Below are 23,215 nucleotides of genomic sequence, written 5' to 3' on the forward strand. Positions count from 1 at the left end.
CAGAGTCCAGACCAGGGGCAGCTCCATATTCAATGGACACACTTGCAGTGACTGTGGGAAAGGCTCGGCCTCCCTCCCCCAACTGCTATCTTCAAAACTGGGCTGGGAGAGAGTTGAGTTTAAATGCTCCCCACCCATCATTCCTTCACAGGTTAAATGACCAGCCTTTGAGTGGTCCAGCCCAGCTCCAGAGCCTTGACAGAGAAGCTGAGGCAGCCTGGGCATAAAGGAAGGGGTCCAAGGGATGGAGGCCAGGCCTGGATTTCTGCCTTGGCTCTCCCACTTCCTGGCTTTGTGATTTTATGCAAAACATTCCCCCTCCCTGAGGCTCAGTTTCCTATCTGTAAAATGGGAACAATAGCCTTGCCTAACTCCTAAGGCATTTATGAGGATCAGAGGAGAGATGAATTGTGAGGGGGCACGTGTGTATAAGAAATTGTTAGCATCTCAACAGACGTATTAAAACCCGCCTCAGATTTTCTTGCTGCTTGAGGGGACTTAGGTGACCATTCAGCCTGCTATGTGTCATCAAGAATGAAAGATGGAATAACCACAGCTGGAACCTTCTGCTCAGACAGTGAGGAGTATGGAAACCTTGTTAAGTGACAGGACTTGGCCATTTCCAACCCAGTGCTTTGTGCAGTTCTGGGTCATGGCCAAGTGTCAAAGGACTTATGTCACAGATGGTAGATTTCAGCTGTCTTCAGGTAAATTTTCCCTAACCAATGAAATGCTGTCTTAGGAAGCAAGGAGAAATTTGTCACTGAAGGGCTTCAAAGCCTGGCCAGCTGCCTGGAGGCTGGGAGTCATGCTGGATGATGGCTGAGTCTCTTTTCCTTCTCTGAGGTTCCAAAGGTCCTGGTGGTCTTCCCATTCCTAAGTCCAGGCCGTGGGCCCAGCCTAGTAGCTGCTCACCCTAGACTTCTGAAGCCACAAACTTCACAAACCACCTTCCTTAGTGCCCACACACATCAAAATGGGCCTAGATGCTCTGGGTTTGCTTGGTCTACAACCGAGCACTGGAGCCCCACAGCCCTCCCTGACACAGATCCGTATCTGAGGGTTCTCAAGCCGTGTGCTCACACAACCTCATGCCCTCCGAGGGCAGCTCCTAAATGTGTTTCTGTTCAAGGTGAGGTGACAGTGTTCTTGGAGCACACCCTCAGAAAGGCCAGGGACGGGGCACTGTGAGCCAGGCCAGGCAGATTCCCTCGGAGGGCCACTGAGGGCTCCTCCAGCACAACCCCTTCCAGGGAGCAGTGCCCCGAGCCTGGGAGAGGGAAGGAGATGGGGGAGGGGAGGAGAGGCTCATGGGGCAGCGCTTGTGGTTGTACCGTGCATATGCCTACAGATCTTTCTCACTGTTACGTAATTGAGGTATTTTTTCCCCTCCTTATTTTAGATCTGGGTGCCATCTGCCCTGCTTTCCATGCATCACTAACTCCGGGCTGGAGGTTAGAGCTGACTTGGCCGCCTGGTTCTATCCCTCCCTTGGTGAGAGACATGGGGTAGTCTGTTTCCTCATGTGTAAAATGAGATAATAACCCCACCCTGCCTACCTCCCAGTGCTGCTGTGAGAATCGGAGGAGGGGAGGGGCTGAGCTGGCTGTGCACGGGGCCTGGCACCACACAGATGGGCCTGCCTGTGCTCTGACAGCCCGGGCCTGGCTCTACCCAAGCTGAGGGAGCCTCTGCTTGCTCGCGTCCACACCTGCACCAGAAGAGCTCGGTACAAGTTTGCAGAGCCAGGCCCCACTTGAAATACAGGAAGTGAGCAGAGCGAGCAGGCCCGCTGCCCTGGGCAGCAGGGGCACTCCGAGCAGCTCATGGCAGGCAGGGCCAGGCCGGTCTGTCAGCTGCTTGCACAGCCCTTGGCCCTGGGTGGAATGTTAAGCACAGCCCGTGCTCCATAACAAGGTGCTGTCAGGAGCATCTTGCAGAAAGCCCTCACCCAGCCTCCAGCCATCAAGGGAGGGGCAGTTGAAGGCACGGGCCCCTGTCCCCACAGAGAGAGGTACTATTGCACCAAACCTTGGGTGCAGGCCAAGCCCAGCCAGCACCCTGCTCCCCAGGGCCAGGCTTTGTCTGCAGCTTCCCCTCCTCTTGCCTCAGGCCTCATTAAGGCCTGGGACCCAGTGCTACTACTGGCTCAAGGTTACACCATGGGATTGGGGTGCAGAACTCACCCACTCCCCTCCACCTCACACCCCTTGAGGAAGATCCAATGAGACAAGAATGCCTGGTTCCTGGCCCAGGGCCCTGTGTGGGTCCCTGCTGCTTGGGAGATGGGACTATACTCCGAGAGGACCAGGCCCAGAGCTTCGGGCCTGAACTGGAGACACATCCTCAAGCCTTACCAACTGAGCAAACCTTTCCAAGAAGAGGGTGCCAGAGACAGTGCTCCTATCCAAGGCAGCATCAGCAGATGTCATTAGTCCTAAGCAGCCCCAGACAGCAGGAGCTGGTGACAGCCCCACACCCCTACCCCCACAAGAAGGGGCAGCTCTGCTGACAAGCAGTGGGGGTCTAGGTACCAGGTGCCCCTGACCTGCCCGCCTAGTTCCCAGGCCCCTGGGGTCACAGGGTGAGGTGATGATGAACAGCACCTCTCAGGAGACTTCTGTGCTAGCCCTGGATCTGCTCAGACCCACTGTGATGCTGGGTGAGTCACTTCCCCTCTCTGGGTCTCTAATGTCATTTGTAAAAGGGGAACAGACATCTGTTCTGCCCACTTCAGCTGTCTCTTGTAAAGTATCAAAACTAGACCTGCCCCCAAGGAGGCACTCAGCCACCAAAAGGTGAATGGTAATTGTGAGGTTTTAATTCAGTTCAGTCGCTCAATCATGTCTGACTCTGTGTGACCCCATGGACTGCAGCATGCCAGGCTTCCCTGTCCATCACGAACTCCCGGAGCATACTCAAACTCATGTCCATCGAGTCAGTGACACCATCCAAGCATCTCATCCTCTGCCGTCCCCTTCTCCTCCTGTCTTCAATCTTTCCCAGCATCAGGGTCTTTTCCAATGAGTCAGTTCTTCACATCAGGTTTTAATTAGTTTTGAGGTCATCTGGAGGGAAGTTGTTCTGGGTTTTTCAATCACTGGGGTAAAAATTAGAAATCAGGGTGGCCTGCAGGGCAGCCTAGCAGTTCTGACTTACTCCTGGAGGTCCCAGACGTAGACGTGGCTTCTCCAGTGTCCGGTTTACTACTGATCCTGACCCACAGAATGTGACCATCTCCCTTTCCTGCCAGTTCCCAGGCGTCCATGCACATGAACAACTGCTGCATACATTTTTCCTTAATAAAATTAGGCATGGACACAAAATCTCCCAAGATATAAAAAATGAGATTCTGAAAAGCAAGTTTTGAAAGGCAATGGCCATCAAGTGTCCCTCCCAGGGTTTCTGAAGGGTTTCAGCCTCCCTGCCCACCTGTCACCTACACAGGCCCTCTGGGCCTCACTCCGCACACAGTGAGCTGGGCAGGGCGTCCCTGATTGACAACACAGGGGACAAATCCCTAAGAGGTAAGCTGAATTCAATGGCTGTGAGACCCTCTCTTCTTTGGCTTTGCCTGAGCCCTGTGGCAGGTTCCAGCTGCCTAGGTTCTGCCTTCTTCTGGGACCAGACTCCATGTTTAATCCAGGAAACTACTAGAAGAGCAGGAACACTTTCTAAAGGGGCTTTGTGTCTTTGTGCCTGGAGTTCTTCCAAGGTGGGAAGCACTAGCCCTTTGAGACCTCAGGCTTTGGTGGAAGCTCCCAAATCGGGAGCTGAGGCCACTCCGGCTGTGAAGGAGGCAGGGCGCCCTCTAGCGGCAGGCCTGGCCCTTTCAGGGCGAGGCAGAAGGGCTCGTTTGATTTGCAGGGCTGGAACTCAGCCCTGTCTCAAGGTCTGCAGCTACCTAGAGAAGGGTGTTGCCTGGTTCCGGTCCAAACATGCAGGTTCTGGACAATTTCAGGGATACTATGAATTTAGCCTTCAAAGCCAAACCCAAGAAGTGATAACACAAACTACTTATCAGTGACCTGGCTTGATTAAAAATAAGGCCATAGCTGGAAGGAGAGCGGTCAATGAAGGCCACACTAGAGTGCATACAACAGGTGTGTGTGCAAGCACCACATGAGACAGGGAACCTGGACCCACCCAGGGGAGAAGATGCCACAGTGCACGTCCTATATATCACAGCTCCTGCCAAGGACGCCCCATCAGCATGCATCCCACCCTGGGCAGAACCAAGCGGATCCAAACCAGAAACAAACTACCCCTTAGCCATTGAGCACCTCCACACGTTTGTCCTAAAACAGGTTGGAGAAATCTCAAATGTAAATCTCCTGAATGTTGCCACCCCCTTCACTCAGCTCTGAATCTCCGGCTGCAGGCTGCACACAGCAACACCAAGGACATGCAAAGAGGTGCACGGTGGGCACGTGGTGTGCACGGCTGAGGCAAGGAGGGTGCAGAGCTCATTCCGGATCCTCCAGTGACTGGCCCCAGAGCCAGCCCGGAACATAAAACGTGAAGAGCCACCCCGGAACATAAAACGTGAAGAGCCACCCCGGAACATAAAACGTGAAGAGCTGCCCTGGAACATAACCCGTGAAACATTTCTACAGCAGTGGCAGAACACACACCTTGGACCTTTATATTTTATAGAAATCAATATAAGCAAAATTGACTTATAAGCAATAAAAGGGCAACTCACGTATCCTCTTTGGGCCAAAAATGCTTCATGTACAAAAGAAAAAAATACCCATTCTTTTAACTTATGAGGCTGGTTTAAGGCTCAAATTAGATATATTTTTTCAACTGGTGTTTGGCTTTAAAATATAAAGGATTTGTATTCTATTTTATAATAAATCTGTTGTTAACATAAAGATATCTACCTAAAATCTTTGTATAAAATCAACTCCAGAAAGACAGATGCACCATGTTTGCCCTGAGGTTTGGGGGCCCTGCCCACGACTCTGCACCCCAACTGAGAAGGCCTGAGCCATTCACTGGGTATGTAAATTGGGCTGGGCTACCTGCTCTAGTTAATGCTCAGACTGGTGGCGGGTCCTCCTGGGATGGGACTAATCCACCAGTGAGACAAGAGGTGATGGCACAAGCCCCTCCCCTGCCCTCCCTCCATCCTCCTCCCCCACACCCAGGGCCCCCCAGCAGAGGCCAGAGTGAAACTTGTCAGTGGATATAGATCCTGTCGGAGATGGCTCCGGGGAAGTGGGTCATGATCTGCATCCGCAGCCACCAGTAGTAGTCCATGGGGTGGTAGCGAGTGTAGGGAGTGGCGGCAGTCAGGGCGTGGGTCACAGCCTTGATGACAGGGGAGGTGTCTGTGGAGCCGCTGGTGCAGTAGCTCTCCATCCTGGCGACCTTCTCATCGAAGTACTTCCTGCCGTAGTCCTGGCGCACCACCTCAGGTAGCTCCTCCCACATCTTGTTGGCGATGGCCTGGATGCGCTCAGTGCCGCCGTAGAGGCTGGTGGCGGCGATGAAGTTGCCGGGTTCCACCACGCTGACCTTCACTCCCAGCGGGTGCATCTCGTAGCGCAGGCAGTCAGAGAAAGCCTCCACCCCGAACTTGGTGATGCAGTACGGGGAGCGGGCCACGTTGGCCATGCGGCCCATCATGCTGCTGATGTTAACCACGCGGCCTGTAGAGGAAGACAGCAAACACCGGCTCAGGGGCCCCGCCTGCAGGGGGCCTGGGGCCTGGCGCGTTTCCGGAGGCCTGCTTACAACCCGGCCTCTTGGCCCGAGACCCCTTTTGCAGCCTGCATGGCTGGGGCTCAGCCTTCTGAACCACTCAGGGTCAGGCAGGTTTCTCGTTTATAGTGGAGGCCAGCTCAGGGCAGCATCAGCATCCCTGGTATTTCCTGGGTAGCCAGGTGGGCCCAGGCAGGATAGGGAAGGAGAAAAGAGAAGTAGGCTCTCAGAACAGGAGGGCACAACATAAAGGTCAACAGCTCTGTCTTGCCTGCCACGTTCTCCTATTGCCAGTAACTCCAAACTGTTATTACCTGGCCTGGCTCTGTTGCCAAGCAGGCAGAAGCATGGTTCCAAACATGCCTTCAGGTCTAAGACAATAACCTGAGCTGAGCCTCAGGCACTAGGGGAGAGGGAACCTGGAGAAGCTCTCCCACAGGCCCAGCCTGGGGGCACTAGGAGTTGACACAGCCTCTCCCTGCCCTGGAGCAGTAGGTGTAGAAGGAGCCCATCCAGCCTTCCCCGGAAGGCCAGGCAGACCACAGACCCCCTTGCCCTGGGTGTGCCCCCAGTAAGTCAAGGCACGGCCCCACCAAGGCACTATGGGGAGACACCTTCCAGAAACCTCCAACTTGGAAGTCGCTGAAACGTTGGCGTTTTCTTCAAAAACCCCACAGCTGCTCTTTGGGTCCCTCCTGCCACTGCTGGGTCACTGGGACGGAGGGTATGGATCTTCCCTTTTTTGCCATATTGTCTGCTACTCTAGGGAGAAAATGTGAGCCCGGGACTTCTTAGGTGGCTTGCTTACATTTGGCTACATAACATGGTTTGGGCATTTTGTCTGTTTTGCCAATTTCTAATCTTGATTATTATTTTCAACTACTACCACAATTGTCTCATTTTTAAACTATGGCATAGTAACCCATAGGATGGATCTACAAACATTTACTTAAGCACACCTCTGTCAGTACGTGATGTATACACAAAGCTCTGTGCACAAGGGTGGTTATTTGTCTAGATTAAGTTCTCAGACTAGGATTACTGCTATAATCTTTTAGCCTTTGGTGTAGAATGCTGACCTCTTACCTGCTCTACTGTCTGAAAACCACACATCCCTTTCCACCCCCTGCCCAGGGCACCCCCACTGGCCACCATCCACAGGCCCTGTGTCACCCCTGGGGATTATGGGCTCAGCCAGTGACGGTGGTGGGTAGTGGGTGCTCTGAGACCTGTTACCATTCTGAGCGAAGATGGAAAGGCAGAGCGGGTCCAGGGGGCAGGAAGTGGGTCCCCTTCCACCTTACCTTTTGCCCTCCGGATGAGGGGGAGGAAGGCTTTCGTCACCCGAACAGTGCCCCAGAGGTTCACTTCCGCCACCTCCTTGTAGGTCTCCATGCTGGTGAACTCCACGTCTCCAAACGTCGAGATGCCCGCATTGTTAACCAGGCCCCATAAGCCTGCACCGGAGGAGACAGAACTGGGTCACCGCAGGGCTCAGCCTCAGGCATCACCCAGCAGCCTGCAGCCCATCCTCCTATGCACTTTCATTCCTTTTCCCCATAACTTGGCAGCTTCTTGTCCAAGGCTCTCAAGACATGTTCTAGAGTCACCCAGGAATAACCAGAGATGGAGAGGTCTAAAGTGCCGGCTGTGACCTCCCTTCAGTCTACAGTTTCCAATTCTCATCTCACTTCTGCCTGCAGCCTCTCTGATCCATCACGACTCAGCCCTGATGGCACCCCCAGCCCAGAGCTCCCCCACCCCTCACCTTACTCACTTCTACCCTCCAGTCTCATCCTGCACCCTGCACCTGTTTATTCATTCCTGCCTCTGAGCCTTTGCTTATCTTCTCCCTCTTGCCAGAAACCAGGGAATCCTCAGGAGTCTTCCAGGCCAAGTCCTCTCTGGAGAACCAGAGAAGGGACATAGCATCCAAGGTCACACAGCAAGTCAGAAGCTCAGCCAAGCCTTGATGTCAGGTCAGGCCCCAGTCCAACTCCACTCTGAGATGCTAACAACTCCTCCATCCTCTGCTCTCCGCTCTGAACCACGCACTACGGGCTAGATGTCATGTGGTCAGCTATCAATATGTCATCAGTCATCAATATGAACACTGAACACACCTGGTCTTTGCAGGTAGCAAAGACCCCTCAGCCTGTGTGATCCCACGGGCCTTAGTACATGGTCAGAGCAAACTCTCTAAGTGCACTTGGGTTGTGTTTCCTGCAAGACCAACTTGAAGGATCATCCGAGTGCACTTAGTCTGATAATTACTCTCATGGGTAGGGAGCCAGAGGACCTGAGAGGGAAGCCTGGCTTCAGCGGGACCAGTGAGGCCAGGGCAGAGCTGAACTGGGATGAGACAGTGAGGGTCAAGAGACAGCGAGGGAACGAGACAGACAGCGAGAGACGAGACAGCGAGGGGCGAGACAGTGAGGGGACGAGACAGCGAGGGGACGAGACAGCGAGGGGACGAGACAGCGAGGGGCAAGACAGACAGCGAGGGGACGAGACAGCGAGGGGCGAGACAGTGAGGGGACGAGACAGACAGCGAGGGGCGAGACAGCGAGGGGCAGCCTTGTGCAGCGGGGCCCCCTCTGAGTTTTGTTTTTTCAGGTACAAGGACTGGACATGCTGGAACTCAGGGCAGCTGGGCCCTGCCTCTTCTCTGCGGAAACCCCCAGGGTTGAGTCTCCCGTGGTCGTGAAAGTGCTCCTTCCCAAGATGTAGCCTCGGGCAGAGCTGCCTCCTGGGGGCTGTCCCCTCCTGTGGGAACTTTGGCCTGCTTCACCCCAGTTAATCACGGAAGTGAGTTTGTGTAAATGACAGAGTAATTGGTCTCTAACTGCTTTCCTTCCGTGTTACCCAAATTAAAGCTTTGGCAACTGACCTCTTGTGCTTTCTCCTTCAATTATGGAGAATTAAGAGCATTTATTAGAGAAAGGAAATTGCCGGTTAACAAAGTGCTCATGACACTCTCACCTCCACTCCCCATGGCAACCAAGCAAAAGCCACCCCCTCAGTGCTCACGAGTGACCTCACAGTGACGCAGCCACTCCCCTCCACCCCGACCCCCTGCAGACCTTCCCCTGGGAGTCACTGCCCCCTCCTCTTCCCAGGAGGAGCAGGAGGCCTCTCAGCAATTGTCAAGGCCGACACTTCACCCTCCACTGGCTTCCACATCATGAGCCATCCACCTATCTTTTTATGCAACTTTCACTCCTCTCCCGTCCATGCTTCCCTCCCTTCAACAGTGTACACGTTAGATGCTCAATAAATGTATGTCAGGTGAATGAGAATGTAAATATCAATACCATGTTTCAGATCCCAAAGAACTTTCTCTGAATCATGCCGCCCCTCACACCACTGTCTGCTCTCCTTCCCTCCATGGCCAGGCTTCTGAGAACACGAGCTACACTCTCCAGTTTCCCTTTTTCCTGCCAGTCTGGGTCCCAGCCCCACACTGCTGCAGGGTGTCCAGGGCATCCCCTTGCTAGGGATATCTCTCCCACCCTCATTCCCTGCCATCTTCTCTGACCTCAGCCTGCCCCCGGTGTGAGTGCTACTGATACCCACACACCCGCTTCATCTCCCCTGACCCCTTCTCCCACCTGTCCTCCAGGGTCCTGTCCTACAGCAGCTGCCATGCAATGACACGCGATGCTCAGGCAGCCCCATCTTCCTTATGCTCATCAAAGTTCCCAGCTGCTTTGTGTTTGGTTCATTTGGACAGTATACATGACATAAAACACATACCGCCCTTTTATCCACCTAAAAATTAATTACATCTGACTCCAATGTGAAGAAAGGTTAACTGCACTTGACCTGTGGAAGCACAGTGCTCCTGGATTTCCGCTCCGATGATGCGATAAGTAACAAGTCTGTGCACCCAGGAGATCCCTGGAGTCCTGGGTCAACATTCTGAATAGACTCACAACCTTCCTGCTGGTCTGGGTGACAGCTGCTTTCCTGTAACCGACACTTCGCCACCTCTGAGTAACTTCCCATGCACCCCTCAAGAGTCATGGCTCTCCCAGCCTCACCACCTCCTCCTGATGGTCATTTTCATCCAAAGGTCCCCAACTCACCCTAACTAACCACCAAGTACTCAAGCCTGCTTTGCTAGTAGTTTCCCTCCGCTAACAGTTTCCCTGTCATCTTTGACTCCTCCAGCCCCTTCATTTCTCCCCCATCTAATGAGTCATGAGTACTTTAAAATTACCAAGAAGGAGCAAAAGGATGGCCGCTGGGCCCTGAACTAAGCACTTTGTATCCATTCATTCACCTGATCCTTATAACCAATCAATAGATACTGTATTGTCCCATGTCCAGATGAAGCAACTGAGACTCAGAGAGGTTAAGCAACTTGTTCAACATCACCCAGCTAACCAGTGGATAGGATGGCGCAGGACCCAGGTCTGCATGAGGACACAGCTCTCGCCCTTAATCCCGTGCTGCTGCTGGCTTCCTCTGCTGGGTCGCTAGAATCACTGCCTTCTTTCTGGCGTCCACAGCATTAGTTTGGGTCCCTGTTGTTGGAGAAGCTCTCCCAGGTGTTCCTGTCAGTTGCTCTCCTCCCCCATCCTGATCCGACCCGCTCCACCAGGCTCTCCTTCTCAGCCAGCCACTTCCTGCTCCTCTGCTTCCCTTTGGAGTGGGATGTGCGAGCCTCCTTTCCCAAGCTTGTCACCCACTGCCCGCCAAGGACTCTGCCCTCTCTGGGCCTGGACAGTCTGCCTCTCTTCTGATACCACGGCCCCTCCTGCCTCCACGGTGTCCTAACTCTGCTCAGCCGCCCTGACCCTCAGCCTGAGTGCAGCTTCTGTTGAAGTGCTCCTGCTGTGGTTGGATCGAGCTGTGACCCTCACAGATGGGCACCCTCAGGCCCACATGGTTGAAGGTACAAACCCAAGCTCACACCACTAGTAAGAGGCTAAGCCCAGAGCAACTGCAGCCTTCTCACTCCCAGACTGAGTACGCCCCAGATGCAGGGACCTCCCTGACCATGGCATAATGTCCCCAGTGTTATAACCGATCCTCATAGGTCTGGCCGTGAAGCCACTGACTTCCATTTTGCCCAACTACAAACTTCCTCTGCCAGCTCATATCCTTTCAGGTGCTCAGCACACTACCAAACATACAGTAAGCACTCAATAAATGTTTACTGAATGCAAGGTAAGAGGCAGTTTCAAGATCAGGCCATGCCCACAGCCTGCAGGTTGGTCCACTTGCTTGGCCTTTCCCTATGGTGGTGGAGGAAGGGCTGGTCACAGGCTCTGGATGGCCGGTCCCTCAGGTCCCTGTGGGGGAGCAAAGGGGCTGGTGGCAGAAGGCTCACCAGCTCTAACCTGATAATCTCCTTCATCTTACCACCACCGCTGGCTCTCCTGGCTTTGGCAGCAACTGTTCCACAGAGCCAGGGTGAAGGGCATCAAACTCACCATCAAAATGTGATGACTCTCCATCAAAATGTGCCTTCCACGCTGCGGGAACTGGGGGTGGGGGTGGGAAGAATGGACTGTCTCCTGCAAGGTTCCTGCTGAGGTAGATGGGTGTGCGTGTGTGTGCTAAGTCACTTCAGTTGTGTCTGACTCTTTGAGACCCATGGACTGTAGCCCGCCAGGTTCCTCTGTCCATGGGATTTTCTAGGCAAGAATACTGGAGTGGGTTGCCATTTCCTTTTCCAGGGGATCTTCCCAACCCAGCGATCGAACCCACGTCTTTAATGTCTCCTACTTTGGCAGGCAGCTTCTTGACCACTAGCGCCATCTGGGAAGTCAAGGTGGGTGGGTGGAGTGAGTCAAAAGCGGCCACAGGCTTAGGGAAGGCATCTGGTCTGCAGCTCAGGGAGGGCGCCATCTGGTGGTCAAAGACAGTATCGCCTGAGAAGGAGGCAGGGAATTTGCACTATGTAAGCCAGAAAAAGTTATGACCATCATTCAGAAAACTAAGATCATGGCATCCGGTCCCATCACTTCATGGGAAATAGATGGGGAAACAGTGGAAACTGTCAGACTTTATTTTTTTTGGCTCCAAAATCACTGCAGATGGTGATTGCAGCCATGAAATTAAAAGACGCTTACTTCTTGGAAGAAAAGTTATGACCAACCTAGATAGTATATTCAAAACCAGAGACATTACTTTGCCGACTAAGGTCCTTCTAGTCAACACTATGGTTTTTGCAGTGGTCATTTATGGATGTGAGAGTTGGACTGTGAAGAAGGCTGATGAATTGAAGAAGAATTGATGCTTTTGAACTGTGGTGTTGGAGAGTCCCTTGGACTGCAAGGAGATCCAACCAGTCCATTCTGAAGGAGATCAGCCCTGGGATTTCTTTGGAAGGAATGATGCTAAAGCTGAAACTCCAGTACTTTGGCCACCTCATGCGAAGAGTTGACTCATTGGAAAAGACTCTGATGCTGGGAGGGATTGGGGGCAGGAGGAGAAGGGGACAACAGGATGAGATGGCTGGATGGCATCACTGACTCAATGGACGTGAGTCTGAGTGAACTCCGGGAGTTGGTGATGGACAGGGAGGCCTGGCGTGCTGCGATTCATGGGGTCACAAAGAATCGGACACGACTGAGCGACTGAACTGAACTGAACTGAACCCAGAAAAACCCACTCCAGTGTTCTTGCCTGGAGAATCCTAGGGATGGCGGAGCCTGGTGGGCTGCCGTCTATGAGGTCGCACAGAGTCAGACATGACTGAAGCGACTTAGCAGCAGCAGCAGCAACCCAGAAAAATGGGGCTTCCCTGGTGGCTCTGTGGTAAAGAATCTGCCTGTCAATGCAGAAGACGAGGGTTTAAGCCCTTGTCAGAAAGATCCAGGGGTCAGAAAGATCCCCTGGAGAAAGAAATGGCAACCCACTCCAGCATTCTTGCTTGGGAAATCCCACGGACAGAGGAACCTGGTGGGCTAGAGTTCAGGGATGTAGCCCCAGGGGGGTCGCAAGAGTCTGACACAGCTCAGTGACTTAATAATAAACAATAACAACCCAGTAAGAGACATCCATGAGGGGCTGGCGGTGGGGGAGAGGGGGCTGAAGGAAAGGAAAAGGGAAGAGACCTGGGCAGCCACATATACGGCAGATTTATTTTCTTTTTCAAATCTAAAAAATCTTCAAATCTTTTTTTCCAAAAAATGCAGTACTAGTTAATTAAGGTGATGGTGAGTAGTTTAACAACCCTTGCAGGAATGCGTCATGTGGAAAAAAGGGACAGGGAAAAGGTTTTTGCACCAGGATTGGTGCTGGGATTTGGCCCAATCCAAGGGCAGCGGGGAGCCTGGGGTCCTCCCTGACTTGCCCAGTTAGGCTAACTGGGCAAACTAGTATTGGGATAGAGTTGATTCTGTCTTCATGGCTGAGGACAAGGACCAGGGTCCTGAGCTGCCCCCAACCCCAGTGTAGCCCTGTTCTGTGCTCAGTTCTACCCTGACACTTCCTTTCCATGGCTGTTTTATCACCACAAACCCACAGGCTGTGATGAAGTCGGTTTATGGTGCTGACTGCAGCTGTTTTCCAGCCTAATCATTTATGAAGGCAACCCAGAGAAGGCAGGCAGGGGAAGGATTTACCACCGGAGAGGAGGCGAGGCAAGCTGTACCTTCCAAGCTGGTAATCATCCCAGTGGGACCCATCCTGCCTTTGCTTAATGGGGCAGGAGTCTTGGCTCTGCCTGTTCATTACTAAACAGATGTTCAGTGAGTTCTGGGACTCATGGGCCTCTCCTCAGAGAGCAGAGGGGCCTGGGACTGGCCTGCTGTGGGGGTGGGGGTGGCCCTGGGCTGACAAGGTGATGTATCAGTGACAGCTTCTCTGAGAGCCTCACAGCATGGGAGCCCCTGGGGTCACCACTGGGGGATGACAGCATCTCCACCTGACTGATAAATGCTCAGCAGCGTGGCCAGCACTGGCCCAGGTCACCCACCCACTTGCCAGCTCCCTACCACCGACTGAAGTAATGGCTCAGGAGAGCTGCCCCACCCTACTCTGCAGGATGGCAGAGGGCTGAATAAGGCACCCCCTTTCTGCCTGGGCTGACAGGAAGCTCGAAGGTAAATGTCCTGGAAGAAGTGATAGAACCAGAATGCAGCACCGTCCCACTGCAGGAGCCGTGTCCCCTCCCCTCTGCTATACGACAGAGCCTCTCCCACCAAGGTCCTCCATGGCCTGGACCGGGAGGGCACTCGAGTTCTTATGATACACAATTTTTTGCAGCATGTGACCCTGTTGGCGATGGGCCCCCAACTTTCTGTTCCCCTAACTTCTGGGGCACTGTACCAAACCTCTCTGAGAGTTGTCTTTCTCTTCTCTGGCCCCACATTGCTTCTATTCCCCAGGAGTTCCTCCTTGCATCTCCTCCACTCCTAGTCTCACTTCCAACCATGCACACCTGATTTCCAGCCCACAGACCTCCGGGGAAGGGGGTGTGTGCATAGGCATGTCAGCATCTCCCATCCCTCGGCTGCTCCTCCAGTGCGGGGCAGCAGCTGTCCAGGATATAGACCTTTCGCCTCTCCCTCACCCCCACACACAAAGCCCAGCCGCTCTGTCTCCACAATACTCCCTGAATCTGGTGCCTCCTCTTTTCCAGCACCCAGTGTGCTAATTCAGGAGGCTCACACTCACGCTCTCCCTTTAAGCCCCCCTCCACACTGCCACCACCGTCCCCAGACTACAAGTCTGAGCAGGTCATTCCTCACAGCAAAGCCCCTTCAGTGGCTCCCCTTGCCCTCAAGAGAGCAGCCACGCTCCTTCACGTGGGCCCCAAGCCCTGCACGACCTCCCTGCCTGACCTCATGCTGCCAACACAACTGCCAGCCTGACTCTGACTGGCTGCCCATCAGCACAGCCTGTGTGCTCCCCACCACTGTTCACACTCTCCCTCCCACTTGGAATGCCTGTCCTGTGCTCTGCCAACCTGCCCTGGCTGACCCTACCCCAGCCCACCCCAAGACCAGGCTATGTCCCTCTGTCCCATGTTGCACTCCGAGAGGGGATATGGAGATTATCTGGGTCAACTCCCCAGTGAACTGTGAGGTCCCTGGGGTCAGGGGCTGTGTCTTGGCCATCTTTGTATCCCCGGCATCAGCCCAGCACCCAGAGCTGCACTCAGTGAGGACTGGCTGGGTTGGTCTGTATGGCCTCCGTGCAGTGTGAAATTTAACCTATTTCCTCCACTCTGCAGCAGGAAGAAGAGCCCAAACAAGAGAGATAGCATATGGAAGGGGGTGTTTGGGGAGGGTCCCCTCAGAACAGCCAGCCCAGGTGCCACCCCCACTGCCCCAAGGCGCCCTTACCTTTCTCAGGGTCCTCCAGGCTTGAACGGATGACCTCTGCTGCTTTATCCACCTCTTCACTTTTGCAGACGTTGAGCTGGACAGTTCTTAAGCGATCACTCTTCATGCTGTCCAGCTCTTTGACCCCATCACTCCCTTTGTCCTGGGGAGAAGAGAGGAGCTGCCGCACCCGCCTCCTTCCCACCCAGCCTGCGGGATGAGGACCAGGGCCAAGGCAGGGAACTGCCCCCAGTCCCAACCAAAGCCTGGGGCTTACACACAGCTTATTAACAGTCACAGGGGGTGGTCTTTGGGGACCCACCTGGGCCTGCTCCACCAGTAAATGGTTCTAGTCAACCCCTGAGCAAGCTGGCACATCAAATACCAAACTAAGTGCCTCAGACACAAGCCCCCAAAGCCCCCTGGCAGGATGCTATCTCCTAGCAGAGGTCACAAACCCAGTACAGACCGGGGCCAGGCATGTGGGGATCAGACAGGGTGGAGGGGTGGAGGGTGGAGCTCAGGAACGGAGCACACGCCCTCTCAACCTGCCAGCTGTTGTCCATGTGGGTATGCAATCCCAGGGCTGCCAGACGCTTAGATTTTTAAGCTAGTAACTAGGATCTCCTAAAGTTTCAAGTGTTAGAAAAATTACCCTTAAAAAAAAAAAAACCCACTGCATGCCAAAGCACACCCACAGCTGCATGTGACCAGCAGGTTGCCAGTCGGTCACCTCTGTTCTAAGCCAAGAGCCAGTCACACCATCTTGACCAGAGCCAAACTGCAACTGCAGCTGGGTCACGAACCAGGCTCTGTGCACTCAGGTGCGTCCCTTAAGAGGGGCCCAGTTTTTCCAGACACCGCTATTTCCAAGGGCATCGCCACCTGCACTGACCTGCTCGGGTTAATGGCATGAGGAAATCACTTAAAAAAAAAAAAAAAACCTTCCTAAATGACAAAGCACTATGCAAATTCAAGTATTATTAAACAAGAGAAAAGTGTCACTCACTCAGCACTCATGTCTTGGGCCTCTATCATGTTCAAGCACTGGGCTAATAACACAGACATGAAAATAAATAACAGCCTCTGTTCTCAAAGAGTCACATTTTAAGGAAGGAGGCAGATGTGTGAGCAGACAAGACTGGGCAACTATGCTGCCTGAAAGCTTGTGGGAGGCAGGAGGCTGCCCAGAAAGTGGGGCGGTCAGGGAAGGTCCTCCAAAAGCAGTGCCAGCCGAGGACATGAACCAGAGGGGTACTGGGGGACCAGGCACTTCCTGAAGAGGATGACTCTGGTCCTACCATAAGCCACTGAAGGCACAGCAGAGGTAGAGGAGGTGGTGGGATGCGAGGCCAGAGAGTCAGGCAAGGGCCTGCTTGGGGGCAGCGGTGAGCAGATGCAGCATCTGAATAAAGCAGACATCACTTATTGTTTATTGTGCTTCTCAATGCTGTTTGAAGTGCATTATCTCATTAGTCCTCCCATCCAGAGCAGGGTGTATTACCATACTGCCTATATTCTATGACACACACTTTTTCACCATAGGGGTGAGCTACAATCAATGTGAAAATGAGACACTGTCAAGTCATAATTTGACCGGCAGTGACTTTTCTCAGTGGCCCACAGAACAGTGATGCATCTTAGGAGAGGACAGGAGTAGCTGCCAGAAGATGAAGGGACAGAGAGATGCCTCACTGTTCCATGGACCACTGAGAAAAGTCACTCAGCCGAGGGCTGGCCTGGGCTACATCTGGTACTGAAACAAACATCCCCAGCAAGGCCAGAGCAGGGAGCATGAGGATGGCTGTGGGGGAAAGTTCTCTACAAGATGTGCTGAGTGTCATCAGTGGTTTGAACCAGGAGGCCCCTAACCCTAGGCCTGAAGAACCCACATCATGAATGTCAGAGGGACCGAGAAGAGAATGGGGGAGGCTCTCTATCACGTTGGACCACCAGGCTGGAGAGGACTGGAGAGGATAGTCTCTCTGGAGAGGACTTGGGAGAACAGGATGGCAGGGGGCCCACTTGTCCTGTGCAGCCCAGAAAACAGAATCAGGGCAGGGAAATCAAATGCAGCTCAAGACAAGGAGTGACTTTTACAGTCTGGAAATGGCATGGGCTACCCTGGAGGTGTTCAGACAATAAGGGTGGATGTGGGGTCTGTCGGGATGGGAGAGCACGGTACAGAGAAAACTCAGGCATCAGGCAGGACATCAGGCTGACCCCCTTCTAATATCTCTTCCACCCCTAAACTGCCAGCTTCTCCAGGGAGCCTCCCCAGAGGCCCTGGAAGACTCAGAGGCATGGCTCCCTAAGCCTCTGCCCTGCCTGGCACCAGGAACACCAGATACATCAGAGTCACCACTGCACAGAGCAGCCAGGGTGAGGCCTGCCTTGCCCAAGACTTGGCCCTGCGAACCCCTGGATGTGCTGGTCTTCCTAATCGACATGGTGCTCCAGCTCCAGGGAGCAGACAGGCCTGAGCGCCTGCTGCCGTCCCCCCGGGGTCCACCAGAGAAGAACTGCCCGGACGCCGTCTTCAAGTCCAGAGGCTGGAGGGGCTGCTCACAGACACCTCTCTTTCCCACGTACGGCAGACGGGCACTAGGAAAACACCTATCTTGTTTTAATTCAGTCTTTGTATCGGGGCTCCTCAAAAGCCCCTCAGGATAGAGTCTGCATGGCCCAAGTCTCCGAGGGCCAGTGATGTCTGCTCCAATAGAACGATTCCAGCTGAGATGACTAGGCGCTGAGAGTTCTTCCTCCTCTGACCTCTGTTAACCCTGCCACCATCGTGCAACAAACAACTCTTGAGCCCCACCCTGGACCTCTCCTGCGCCTCTCGCCAGCATCAGGCCCCTGCATCCCGGGGGAGAGCCCCACCCACTCTGGGTTAGGGTGGCCCCCAACCCAGGTTAGGGTGCCCACAGGAACATAGTTTGGCTGCTTGACAGCTAAGAGCCTTCTCACAGAGAAAACCACAGCTTCCAGCTCAGCCTTCAGGCCCCCAGGAGAGAAGCCCCACCCTCCCACCTTCTCCTGAAGCCCCCTCTCCACCCCGCCCCCCGCCCTGCCATCCCATGTCCTCTTCTGCCTCTGAGCAGCCTCCATGTCCGGCTTCCCTGTCAGTTGGCCTCCAGCTGTTCAAAGGAGCCTTTTCCCAACCCCCTCAGCCCGCAGCCCGCAGCCCGCAGCCCTTGGCAGTGTGTCCCCTTCTGGAGCCTCCCGTCCCAGGGCCCAGGCTGCACTGTCCAGATCATTCCACCTCCTCGCTCCAGGGTTTCTGTGTGTGTCTACGTCTGTCTTGCTGCTTAGGGACAAGCATTTGGTCCTTCAGTGTTGGTGCCTGTGTAACCAGTTTCTTGATAAACCCACTTCTTTCATAATCCCTTTAAACTACATCTGTAAGCTATTTTTCCACCCCTGGATGAACATTCAGGCAGACTTGTAACTTTTTACCAGACTTGTCTGGTAACTTTTGCATTCATTCCCAGATTAACAGAGAACTTTTTTGTTTTGGCAGAGAGTCTGGTTCAGTCTACTGATCCACTAACTCCAGTACAGCCTGGCTTGAATGCCCAAACCCTCAAACTTATATCCAGCTTAGAGCCTGCCTTGACCCAGGCCTGGCAGGGTAGGGTGTGGGGGCGGGGTGCCAACTAGCAGGGCTGGAAGCTGGGCGTCTCACTCTTTTCGAGCTCATCCTTGTCTCCTGTTCCTTAGTCTCTGACCCTTTCAGACTTGGATGCAGGGACTGGCCAATGAAAGGGCGAGACCATGGTCTTCTGGCGGGTGGGGGGTGCCGTCGTCGTCTGCTCCTGGCGCCCTGGGACAGCAGACGCACCAGAGGTGGCCCTCCCTTCCTGGGACACTTGTGATTTCCACAGAGATCCCTCCACTGGACCACTCCCTCCTCCACAGAGGCGTCTCCTCCCTCAGCCCGGGCCTCAGCGGGACGCCGCTTTGGGGTCACACACAGCCTCTCAGGAGTCTCACTGCATCTCATGCCCTTAAGGTGTCTCCAGGCAACTCTCCCACTGTCCACATCCAGGCAGCAGTGTCCTGGCTGGGTGGAAGGACAGCCCTCTCTCACTGGGGCTACGTCTGCTCTGCTTCCATGAGCCACTCTGGCCTCACCTGGGGGCTTTTAGACTTGTTTCGGTAAACATTAACACATCATTTTGTGACCTCTAGTCACCAAGGCACAAAAGGTAAGCTCTCCAAATAAGCTCCCTGAAGCCCACCTCATTTTACTTGAGACCAGAGGGAAAATATACTCTAACTACCGTCTCTAAACTTCCAACCTCTTTTATATCAGTTAACGTTGAGGCAGGTCAGGGGCTAATCCCAGCAGAAAGGTTTCATGGTTTCTCAGCATCTTACTGTTAGGCAGCCTAGCACCTCAGGGAGGTGAGGACACTTGCCATGTGTTACCTGCAAGCATCTGCCACATATATTAGAAGCATGGAGACAAGAGGAGCAAGACTGGGGCACTGAAATATTACAAGATGAGCCAAAGGAGAACCAGCAAAGGGGATGAAGAAAAACCTAGAGACCAGGGTGTCCCTGAAATCAGGAAACAAAGCGTTATAAGCAAGAGTGGTTTGTTTAGTCAAAGCTGCTGATGGGTTGAGTATGATAATGGCCTGAGAAGTAACCAATGGATGTGTCAAGAGAGAGGCCGCTGGCATTCCCTGATAAAAGCCCAATCAGAGGCATTCTGAGCCCTGCCTTCACCGTTACAGGGAGTAGCCCTGGTATAGCTTTTATGGGGAGCAATCTGGCAGATGTGAATAAATTCTAAAATCTTTCCACCTAGCACTTTCACATCTAGAAATTTTTTCTAACAATCACTAATGAAAACCTGCAGAGACAGGAACAAGACTATTCACTGTGGCTTTGTTTGTAATAACAAAAGCGAAAAATAAAGGGCACAGATGGACTGCAGTTGCCATGGGGCTGCACAGAGTTGGACGCGACTAAGCACGCACGCCCAGGCGCACACGGGCGGGGCACGACAGCTGAAAGGAAAGGCTTTACTTTTTATATCACACACTTCTATATTGTCTGAGTCTATTATGAATATGTGCTACTTTCAAAATTCAAGAGAAATAAACGTTGAAAGGACAAACTCTTCTCTGATCTGGAAATATGTTCAAACCATGACAATGCGAATTATTACCCGTACTTGCTATGTTATTGAACTTTTTCACATTGCATGGATATTGTTTTATAGATATTAAACCTAGTGAAAAAAACTCCTTCCCAGGGTTCCTACTGCCTTCAAAATGAGGAAAAATGTTTCACCCACTGAACAGAGACAGTGAGTTGTTCTTAACACCCATTCTTCCCTTCGTCTGTAGCAGTAAAACCCCTGACTTAAAGCAGGGTACATATTGTTTCAGAATAACGACTACATTTACCAGCCTCCCTAGCAGCCAGGCAGGCCATGTGACTAAGCTCTGGACAACAGAGAGAGAGCGCGGTGCCATAAGTGCAACTCAGGGCTCATGACTTTCAAGACCAGCAAGAGAAGCTCTCACAGTAAAAGAAATACAAATTACAACTACCCTGAGATACATTTCTCATTTGCCAGACTGGCAAAAATCAAAAGTTGAAAGCATACTCTTACTGGTGAAAGTATGTAGAAACAGGTATTTTCATACATTGCTGTGGGAATGTAAAATTACACAACCCCAGTGATAGGAAATTGGGGGATATCTTTTTAAATGATGACATATTTCATTAACCCTTAGACTGAAGAGTCACCTCACTCCTAGGAATTTACCCTAAAGATAAACTTCCAACAATATGTGAAAAAAAATACCTATTCACAAAGTTCTTCATTATCACATTATTGATAACTGCAAAATATTGGAAAAAACCTATATGCTAGTAAATATATAGGAACCTGTTGGAGTACACTGTGGTCCACTCACACAATGGAGAGTACTGCGATGCTGTTTAAAAAATGTGAAAAAGATCTCTGTGAACTCACATGGGGTGGTTTCCAAGATATATCAGTAAGTTTTTTAGGTAAAAAAGAGTGCATACAGTATGCAAATGTTTAGGAAGGTAGAAATGAAAGAATAGAGTAGAAAAAATAGGTGGTGGTGGAGTAACATCACTTTGAGTTTACCTTTTTATATAATTTTAGCTTTAGATCCTTGTTAATGTCTGCATCTTCTAAAACTAAATAAATCAAGAAGAATAGAGAGGAACAAAATACAAACAAATGAGTCAAACTATTTTTCAAATAAATAATATAATAATGTGTGTATATATGCTCAGTCTCTCAGTCGCGTCTGACTCTTTGTGACCCTATGAACTGCGGTCCGGCAGGCTTCTTTGTGGGATTTTCCAGGCAAGAATACTGGAGTGGATTGCCATTTCCTACTCCAATTTAATAATAATATTAATTAATCCAAGTAACTTTTAAACATGGTACTTTGTATACCTTTTTTATAACTTTTATATAACCTTTGTATAACTTTTTAAACACGGTACTTTGTATACCTTTGATCAACAGATTAAAAACACTTAAAGAACTCTTAGGCTACACTGTGGTGACCGGAGTCACCGCAGGATAACCTGCTGCGGGAGCAGCTAAGAGAAGGTCCCGTGCTGTTGCACCTTCACGCCTACCTTGGCAGGAATGCCACGGCCGTGGCCACGTGTGCCTAGCCTGCTCCCAGCCAATGACCAAGCAGGACAGGAAGCTACTGGGCCACTCCTGCCCGAGACAGGTCTCCTCCGACAAATAACCTTTGCCTGGGGACTCCCCATCGTCCCAGCTGACACTCTCAGACTGTTCTGCAGTCTGAGCTCTGCCTACCTAATCCTCTTCCTTCAAATTTCTTTTCAAAGACCTGCATTGCAGTCTAAAGGACTTCCTTGACTCTTCCTCCTCTGTTCCCTTTAGCCATTACAGGCATTTCCTAAATCAATTTCTTAATATATCTAATCCTGTTTTGGCACCTGCTTCTCACAGGATACAAACAGACACAACAACTTAGTAGGTTTGCTGTTTGTAGTGTATGAATGTAGCAATTCTGAAGCATTTGTGTATGTATTGTAGGATTAACTAAATTAGTTAATATATATCCACATAGTTGGGAGTCAGCATTCTAACTACAGGAAAAGAAAAAAGAAAAATGGAACTAGGGAAGCAGGAAGAATGCTACTGTGATGAACTGGAATAAGCCAGGACAACCTTATGAATTATGTGTGTGTGTGTGTAATATTTATAGGAAATGTATATAGGAGATAGATACAGTATATGAATATATAAATGCATGTATGATTATATACACATCCCAGCGTTGGCCACTGAGGCGATCAAGGAGAAGCAAAGCCCCATTAACAACGATCACATCTAATACTCAGATGTGAAGTCGCTCAGTCGTGTCCAACTCTTTGCAACCCTGTGGACTGTAGCCTACCAGGCTCCTCCGTCCATGGGATTCTCCAGGCAAGAATACTGGAGTGGGTTGCCATTTCCTTCTCCAGGGGATTTTCCCGACCCAGGGATCGAACCCAGGTCTCCCGCATTGCGGGCAGACGCTTTAACCTCTGAGCCACCAGGGAAACCCTGGTATGTTGGTGTCCAAATTCCACTAAAAGGATTCAGGTAAAAATACATCTACATGGAGACATGTACGTGAATATTCACAGCAACATTATTCATAAAGGCCAAAAGTCCAAACACTTTTATCCAAATATTTATCAATTAGTAAACTTTTAAATTTAGCATATGCTGGGCCTGCATGTTTAGTTGTGTCTGATTCTTTGCGACCCTTTGGACTGTGGCCCGCCAGGCTTCTCTGTCCATTGCGTTTTCCAGGCAAGAATACCAGAGTGAGTTGCCGTTTCATTCTCTAGAGGATCTTCCCAACCCAGGGGTTGAACCTGCGTCTCCTGTGTCTCCTGCACTGCAGGCAGATTCCTTACCTGCTGAGCCGTCAGGAAGCCCTTAATGCAGCATATTCATACACTAAGATACTAATCAGTAGTAAAAAGGAATGAACTACTGATTCAGTCTACAACTCGATGACTCTCAAACACAGTATGCTAAGTAAAATAAACCTGGCACAAAAGACTATTTATTGTATGATTCTGTTTATTTGAATAGTCCAGAAGGGCAAATTTAAAGAGACAGAAATCAGTGGCTACCTAAGACTAGAGGGAAGAGTGGGTAGGTGTGTAAATAATCAAGGGGGAAA

At 51.8% G+C, this 23,215-nt stretch overlaps 1 protein-coding gene across 2 annotated transcripts in view; it reads right to left on the minus strand.

Moving 5' to 3' along the window:
• Positions 1-2,799: 2,799 nt before the first annotated feature.
• The window catches only part of BDH1 (3-hydroxybutyrate dehydrogenase 1), a 39,855-nt gene continuing 19,439 nt past the window's right edge, over positions 2,800-23,215 (minus strand). For both annotated transcript variants that reach the window (XM_069557110.1, XM_069557103.1), the window contains exons 5-7: positions 15,015-15,156; positions 7,014-7,166; positions 2,800-5,657 (exon numbers count right to left, since the gene is read on the minus strand). In XM_069557110.1, the coding sequence (XP_069413211.1) occupies positions 5,185-5,657; positions 7,014-7,166; positions 15,015-15,156 (768 nt within the window). In that variant the 3' untranslated portion in view covers positions 2,800-5,184. The remainder of the gene's footprint in view (positions 5,658-7,013; positions 7,167-15,014; positions 15,157-23,215) is intronic.

The sequence above is a fragment of the Ovis canadensis genome, chromosome 1, assembly GCF_042477335.2.
Source record: "Ovis canadensis isolate MfBH-ARS-UI-01 breed Bighorn chromosome 1, ARS-UI_OviCan_v2, whole genome shotgun sequence".
Lineage (NCBI taxonomy): Eukaryota > Metazoa > Chordata > Mammalia > Artiodactyla > Bovidae > Ovis > Ovis canadensis.